Source organism: Cheilinus undulatus, linkage group 10, assembly GCF_018320785.1.
Source record: "Cheilinus undulatus linkage group 10, ASM1832078v1, whole genome shotgun sequence".
NCBI classification, from domain to species: domain Eukaryota; kingdom Metazoa; phylum Chordata; class Actinopteri; order Labriformes; family Labridae; genus Cheilinus; species Cheilinus undulatus.
Window position 1 is genome coordinate 3,468,386 of NC_054874.1, and position 8,040 is coordinate 3,476,425.

The following is an 8,040-nucleotide window of genomic DNA, read 5'->3' on the forward strand; positions in this document are numbered from 1 at the left end:
TTTACCTTTTTAACTAATATTTTGGCTTTTTATCTCAGATATCATTTTGATTTTTTTAAATCTCAGAATCATTTATCATCAGTTTTTCTCCCTTTAAATGTATTAGCTGTGAAAATGAGGTTGACAGTTTGTGGTTAAATGTTGACCCTGTTGAACCCTCAGGTTAGACTTAAATTCAGATTTTGGCCCCTGCTTGGTTGAGTTTGGCTCCTCTGATCTAAACATAAGGTGGTGTGAGCTCTGCAGGGAGAGTGTATAGGGTTAACTTGTGTGAGCTGGATGAGGAAATAGGAGGAGACTCGGCGTCAGCGCTGAAAGAGAAACTAAAAGAAAGTGAAACTAAAGGAGAAACAGCCGTGTGCTTCAGCTGCTCTTCACAGACCTCAGGGATTCAAATAAAACTCCTAGCAGGTAAAGTTGATGTTTCTGATGTTTAACTCTGTTTCTAAGGCCACTCCTACTCTTGCTGCCTCTCTGACATCTGTGATCATTTCATTCTCTGTGTTTAGACATGGCCTGTCACAGAAGTCTGATGGTGGAGGACAACTTTCAGTGCTCCATCTGTCTGGATGTCTTCACTGAACCTGTAACCATTCCCTGTGGTCACACCTTCTGCCGTGTGTGTATCACAGACCACTGGGACACTAACAAACCTTTATTCCACTGCCCACTGTGTAAAAAGGAGTACTTAAAGATGCCGGATCTCTGTGTCAGCACTGTCCTTGCTGGTATGGCCGAGAAGGTGAAGAGGGATGCTGAAGAGAGACGTGACATCCCTGAGCAAACAGGAAGTGGACACATGCTCTGTGGTATGTGCACAGAGAGGAAGAAAAAGGCCACCAAGTCCTGCTTAACATGCTTCATGTCTTTTTGTGATGCTCATCTGGAGCCTCATCGCAGAGTTTCATCCTTAAAGAAACACAAGCTGATCAGCCCGGTGGAAGACCTCGGGACCAGGCTCTGCAGGCAGCATGATGAGCCTTTGGAGCTGTTCTGCAAAGTGGATTTGATGTTTGTGTGCAGCGACTGCATCAAGAGTGACCATAAAAGCCATAAAACAGTGAGCGTGGAGGAGGAAGCGGACATGAGGAAGGCCCAGCTGGGAGTAGAAAAGAAAGGCATGGATCAGCTGATCCAGACTCGTCAGCAGAAACTCCTAGAGGTCCAAGACTCAGTGAAGGTGAGTGGAAATAATGCAGCCAAGGCGCTGGCATACAGCAATCATGTGATGGCTGCTCTGGTGGACTACATCAGGAGGAGCCAGATGGAGCTGGGTGAGGTGATTCAGACCAAGAAGACGAAGATTGAAGAAGAGGGGAAAGGCTTCGTTAAAGAGCTGGAGGGAGAGATGATCCAAATCCAGCAGAAAAAGTCAGACCTGGATCAGGTCTGCGGCATCAACGACTCCTTTGAATTCCTGGAGCGTTTCCTGTCTCTCACCATCACTCCTCCACAGGTGAAGGACTGGTCTGAGGTGAGCATAGACAGCAACCAGTTCGCCGTGCAGGGAACGCTGATCCATCTGGAGACCACAGTAGCCAGAGAGATCCGGCTGCTCTGTGACCCTGACTTGAAGAAAATGCAGCGACACGCCGTGGATCTGACTCTGGATCCCGACACGGCGAACCCTTTCCTCGTCGTTTCTGAGGACGGGAAGGAAGTCAAGACCGGAGACCGGAAGAGAAACATCCCAGACAAGCCAGAGAGGTTCGATCACGTCCTCAATGTCCTCGCCAAGGAGGGCTTCAGCGCAGGAAAGTTCTACTATGAGGTCCAGGTCCAGGGGAAAACCCAGTGGGATCTAGGAGTGGCTAACCAGTCCATCAACAGGAAGGGCGACATTCGACTGAGCCCGAAGAGCGGATACTGGACCATCTGGCTGAGAAAAGGGAACGAGTTCACGGCCAACGCCGGCCCTGCCACCAACCTCACCGTGAGAGAGATTCCTCAAAAGGTCGGGGTGTTCGTCGACTACGAGGACGGTCAAGTTTCCTTCTACGACGTCCACGCCAGGGCGCAAATCTTCTCCTTCACTGGATGTAACTTCACCGAGAGACTCTTTCCGTACTTCGGCCCCGGTGGGATCGATGGTGGCAAAAACTCAGCCCCCTTGATCATCACTCCTGTCTGCTGCAACAGTGGAGATTAGGTTAGAGGGTACAGGGAGGGGAGACTGGAGGAGGGGTCAAACTCCAGGGTGTCATCTAGTTTCTATCATCTATCAGGGTCAGCGCTGAGTCAGACTGTAGACCTCACACAAACAAGCAGACACACATAAAAGCTGACTATGCATTTTAAAACCTCAGACCGTTTCTATCTGTAAACAAAGCAATAACAAAAACAGGTCTGATCTATCAATGTGTGATGCTTGGAGTGTATTAATATGGGAATAATCTAGGGACAACCTGCACTTTAAAGAATAAACACTGTTTTAGGAGCTGATTTCATAGAAATGTATTTTTACTGACTGGAATGACTGTTAGTATTCAGTTCTTTCCCTGTGGCTCTCTATAGTTTCTCCAGAAATCTATTCTGAGTTAAAGGGTTGTTATTGGATGAATCAGTCAGACCTACATGATGTAGGACTTTAGAAATATAAATGCAGTGAAAGTGTTCAACCAGGGGAGAAATGCGTGACCTGTGAAAGTCTGGGCTAGTCTTCAGAGAGTGAACAGTTCTGAGAAATGTCAGTATCTGTGCTGTAGGAGTGTTGGTTCAGTTTGAGGTCAATGAAGTCTGTTTGTCTGAAATGTGAACAAGCATAAATAAAAATGTGGTTTGAATCATTGCAAACAGTGAAGTCCTTTTTTAACAACAATAAGAAAAAAAACAGACGAGAGATAAAAACACTAAAAATCATGTTAGAAAGATTAAATTGTTCACATTTAGCGCTATAGCCATGAGCCTTTTAGTCCAGAGTAGTGCAGCACAATGACTGCTGTAAGGTTCATTATGTCAGCGAGCAGAGGTGGCAACAGTCCTCACATTCTGTACGTAAGTAGAAGTACATCTGCCTGTGTGAGAAAATACTCTGGTAAAAGTAGGAGCACTGATTTGACTCCTTTACTTCAGTAAAAGTAAAAAGTACAGGCTCTAAAACACAGGTGTCAAACAGTTAAATCCGGCCCTCAAGATCATCTCATATTTCTGTTCTAACTGTCCCGTCAGTCTGAGGTCTGCAGATTTCCTCAAGAATGAAAATGTAAATTTATCCTTGTTAAGTCACAAAATCTGAAAAAGTAAGGAGTAAAAATATTTAGATAAGACGTCAGGAATGTGGGAAAAGAAATTAATTTCTTTTCATTTCAAATTTTCAATTTAGCGTCTCACAATTAGGACTCAAACTTAGGATATTGACTGTTAATTTCATTCTTAGAGCATTTCAACTCATAATTTTGACTTCTCTTAGAATATTTTGAGCTTTAAGATTCATAATTCTAATTTTAAGTGATATTTTGACCTTTTAACCAGTTATTTTATGTTTTACCTCATATTTAAACTCCAAACTTTGACTTCATAATCCCATAGTTTGACCTTTCAGACTCACAATTTAAATTTTTTTAATCATATTGTGACTTTTAATTTCATGATGACAAATTTAATTTCATATTTTGACCTTTAAACTCATGATTTTGACTTTCTTTTTGATATGTTTGCCTTTAAAAAACATTATTTTTCAATTTTAGTTTCATGTTTTGACCTTTTTGAACTAGTAAATTTACTTTTCTCAGATTCTGAACCTTTAAACTGATCTTCTTATCTTTTTAAATATCATAATTGTTTATCATCAGTGCTAAGTTCTTTTTTGTTTTTCATATTTATTTAGCGATGAAACAAGGTTGCTAGTTCATGGTTAAAAAGGTGACCCTGTTAGGCCCTCAGGTTAAACCTGAATCCAGAATCCAGCCCCAGCTGTGACTGAGTTTGACACCCCTGCTCTACAAGCATTAAATGCCTTTATTTTCACAGCATGGTCATGTGTGGACCTGATAGGTCCTGATAGGTCCACACATGACCATGCTGTAGAGGGTGCCTTGGAGTTTTTTCTTTTTTATTCAACGACTCCATGAATCCCTTTCCAAAGAGCAGCTGAAATTATGAAATTCTGAAATTAATCACAACTAAAAATATTAATCATTTGATGGCTCTAATATTTACAGAATAAACTAAATACAGCACCAGATTTATGCATCCTTTAACAGCATGTTTGACCAAAATAAAAACCTCATTCTTCTTAGAGGTTGGTGATTTGTGTCATTTATCTGCAGAAGCACATTTACTCCAGCAGGGGATCAACAAAGGTTTATCTTCTCTTCATGATGAAAAAGCTCAGACTAAAGCCGTGGTCCTCAGATGGTGTAGCGAGGCACGCTGGTGTACCTGAGGTAAGTTTAGGTGTGCCGTGAGAATTTAAACATCCATGTGTTATTACTACAGCTGTGCAGAAACAGACGATGCTTCATCACATGTATCACATGTTAGATATGAGCACGGTGGGCCTCGAGATTCAGGCTTGATCTTAGGTGTGCCCTGGATAAATAAAGTGTGAAAACCACTGAATTAGAGCGGTGCACTGGGACCACAGTGTTAATCATGCAGTAGTTCTATTATTACTGAGGGGTGAAATGGGGTGTCAAAGAATCTCTGCAGCTCTAGGATGGTCCCAGATCGCTAGAATTTAACAACCAGACAAATGTGTCATTAACAAATGAGAGAGTACCAGTTGAAGGTGGATAAGAAATACTTTATTTGTCTCAACTTTTCTTGAAAATGAAAAGGATGAAGATTCTGTGGGTGCAGGAGAAAGTGGATGACACGTGGTAGGAGTGGACAGTGATGGCTGGAAATCAGGAGGATTAAGAAAATGAGATTTCTACTCTTTAATTTAAAGGCCCTGTAAAGTGAAAATACATGTTTTTAAGGTTTGTTTAACTTTTGAAGAAGAGACAAAGTCTGTTTTCTGTCTCAACTCTCTGTTCTGATGCTTTAAATGATCCATAGACCACTGTGGCTGATAGATTTGGTAAATTTACCTCACAATGAACAAAAAACAGCATTTAACTGACTGTTAACTTTCAATAAAGGCAGTGACATCAGCTAACAACAGACTGGACTGAGATGAACTGCTCTGTGATTTTAGACTGTAGTGTTAGAGGGGCGGGGTCATTCCCCACTGTGGGTTCATGACATCATGAGCCCTCATATTGGCCCCGCCCACATGAAACCCAGCCAGGAGAGAGATGAAAAACTTTATAATGGTCTAAATCATTGATACTTAACATGTGGCTCCTTTGTGATGATTTGTGGCTATTTTATGTCTAAATTTGAAAAATTATTCCCCCAGAAAACCTTAAAAAGGGAAACTTTGACCTCAGAAATTATCCATTGCAAGTCATATTAATCAGTTTGTTTTCCATGCTTATACAGTTGGCTTTAATTGTCTGCTTTAAATTTGCCTGTATGTTTCCATTGCCCTTATTTGCAGTTTTTTTTTGCCACTTTAAATCTAATTTTACTACTTTATGCCCTCTTCTCTCACTTCTTTTTGCCACTTTTTGCCCTTTTTGCCCAGTTTTTGACTCTTTTATCCTGCTTTTTATTGTTTAAAATTTTTTCCCATTTTTGCCACTTTTCACCCATTTAAGTTGCCTTTTGCCATTAAATGTTACGTTTTCACCAAATATTTGCCACTCTCTGCAGCCATTTGCATGTTTTAGTCACTTTTCACTCATATTTTGTCATGTTTTTACCATTTTTTGACCATTTTTGCCATCTGTCACTAATTTCTCGTCACTTCTCACCCAAGTTTGCCACTTTTTCTCCCCCGTTTTTGTCATTTTATCCAGTAGTTGACTTTTTATGCCCATTTTTCCCCTTTGCACTGTTTTTTGCTCCTTTTGACCATTTTTCTCCCTTTAACTTATTTTTATTGTCACTTTAACCCATTTTTGCCACTTTTCACCTCTTAGATCGTGGCTCTTTGGTTTTGAGCAGGGTTGAGTAACACTGGTCTAAATCCAGAATTCAGTCACATGTAGATCTCAGTGTTTTCACATGTTTACAGCAAACATATCTAGAGTGTTAAAACACAAATTTTGGATTCTTTCTGGTCTTTAGGTTGTACGTCAAAAGTTTGTAACACATTAATAAATGGAAGGAGAACCACAGAGGTTGTTTTTCTACAAGATCACTGATCACTGGACTCCTGTTTGTTTTAGATTGGTCATTTTGTGATGTAAGATTTACAGGATGTCATTTTTTCACTTTTTTTTGTCTTAAAATTTCACAAAAAAAAACAAAACAAACAAACAAACAAACAAACAAACAAAAATCTGCTCCTTCAGTTTCTCTTCTGAAGGCTTTGGTTATAGGATTATGTTTCTTTTTTCACACTACAATGATGAAAACAGAGTCTTTATGAAACTGCAGTCAAAGCTCACATATCATCACCTGAAGTAAAAATCTCAACCTCAACTATGAGTGAGATTTATTAAGTCCTGAAAACTCGTCCCACTGCGTCTCCTCTGCTCTTCTTCTCCTGTGGAGCAGTAACACCGCTGATGAATCTCTACGCTCACTAAAAACACGTCACATGTTTCTGCTTCAGATCCAGTCAGTGAGTGAAGCCACACTCCTCAAACACAGCAGCAGCTTTTTAACCGCTCACTTTCTTTAGTGAAAGAACAACAGAGCTGCACAGAGACGGCCGTCCTGGACTGCTGAGAAACGCTGATATCAACAGAAGAAGGAGAAGTGTAGCCGTTTGTAGAGGAGCCCTCAGGCAGCCTTTGTTAAGAGCTGTTTCAAAGAGACGCTGATGAGGAGGAGAGCGACTCGTTAAGAAGGAAAAGTCTGTAGAAATGAACCACAAAGTGTTTTAGCTGAGAGGATAATGAGTAAAAGCAACAGCTTAGATTTCTACTAGACAGGAGCACATGTCTTTGTCCTTCAGTGTTCTCTGATGAAGAGCCAAGTGTAATGAGATAAATCTCCTCATCAGGGTCCTTCACCCAGACTGAACCCACATGTCTGTTAATGAGTGGTTGCTCCATCAGTCGTCCTCAGAGATCTGGAGGACTGAAGCTAAAGACCACCTGCAGGCAGACACTCAGACCCTCTCAGCCTTTAAACCCACAGCTCCAGATGTTAGAGAGATCCATCAGGTAGCTTCTGCTCCTTCAGGGTGTTGTCTTCATGTTAGAGAAGCTACAGCTGAGAGAGAATCTGGATCCAGAGGCAGCAGAGGGAAACACTGATCATCTGTAATCACTGATCTGCCATTACTGGGCCGTTCTCATTAGTCTGAGGGAACAATGCTCTGCAGACTGCTGCTGTTACTGGGAGATATTAGCTTTAAACTACTGCTGTGTTAAACATGGACTCTCTGCTACATGTAGCTAAAGGAAGAGCAAACAGACTGAAACAATCACTGGAGGAACTGGAGTCATTCAAATAGAGAAAACCCTCAGCTCAGATTCTTTTCTTTAAAGCTTCATTTCATCTGTGGAAGTTTTCTACAGCCAACAACTTCACAGACATTTATCACTGTCAGAGCAGGAGCTGATGCGCTTTACTGACCTCTCAGACTGAAGATGGAGGAGAGAGACAAGAGGAGACGAGCAGAACCTTCAGGAAGTAGGCAGAGCCTTTCAGAATAAAAGCTGCTGTTTAACAGCAATGATAGCCTAATGTCTGCTTCATGAAGACGAGGCCTGCTAGCTTTCCTGCAAGACAGATCTTCAGTTTTAGAGACACTTGGATGTGTTAAGTTTAGCCTTAAAGCTCGAGTCAGGAGTTTTTATCCTGTTACAGATCAGAACAGAAAGAATGCTGGAGTCTCTTTAAATGATAAGAGAGCAAACAGGACCGTCAGGAAGAAGATTTAAGATTTGTAAAAGGTTATTTTAGTGTAAATGTTCCTGACAGGGTGTTAAAAAGCAGACCTTGTTTATAGTTTCAACAGCAAAGATTCACAGAGAGAGAAATATTCACTGTTGAAATAAAGCAGAATGAGAACAAAACTCAGCCATGAAAACTGTG

The 8,040-nt window shown here is 41.2% G+C and overlaps 1 protein-coding gene across 1 annotated transcript; it reads left to right on the plus strand.

The window, feature by feature from the left end:
- The first annotated feature begins 339 nt into the window (after nt 1-339).
- LOC121516610 (E3 ubiquitin-protein ligase TRIM21-like) lies at nt 340-2,613 on the plus strand. The gene is made up of 2 exons (XM_041797983.1): nt 340-411; nt 510-2,613. Exon 2 carries the CDS (start codon nt 512-514, stop codon nt 2,147-2,149), a length of 1,638 nt encoding a protein of 545 aa, XP_041653917.1. The 5' UTR covers nt 340-411; nt 510-511; the 3' UTR covers nt 2,150-2,613.
- Nucleotides 2,614-8,040: the final 5,427 nt, after the last annotated feature.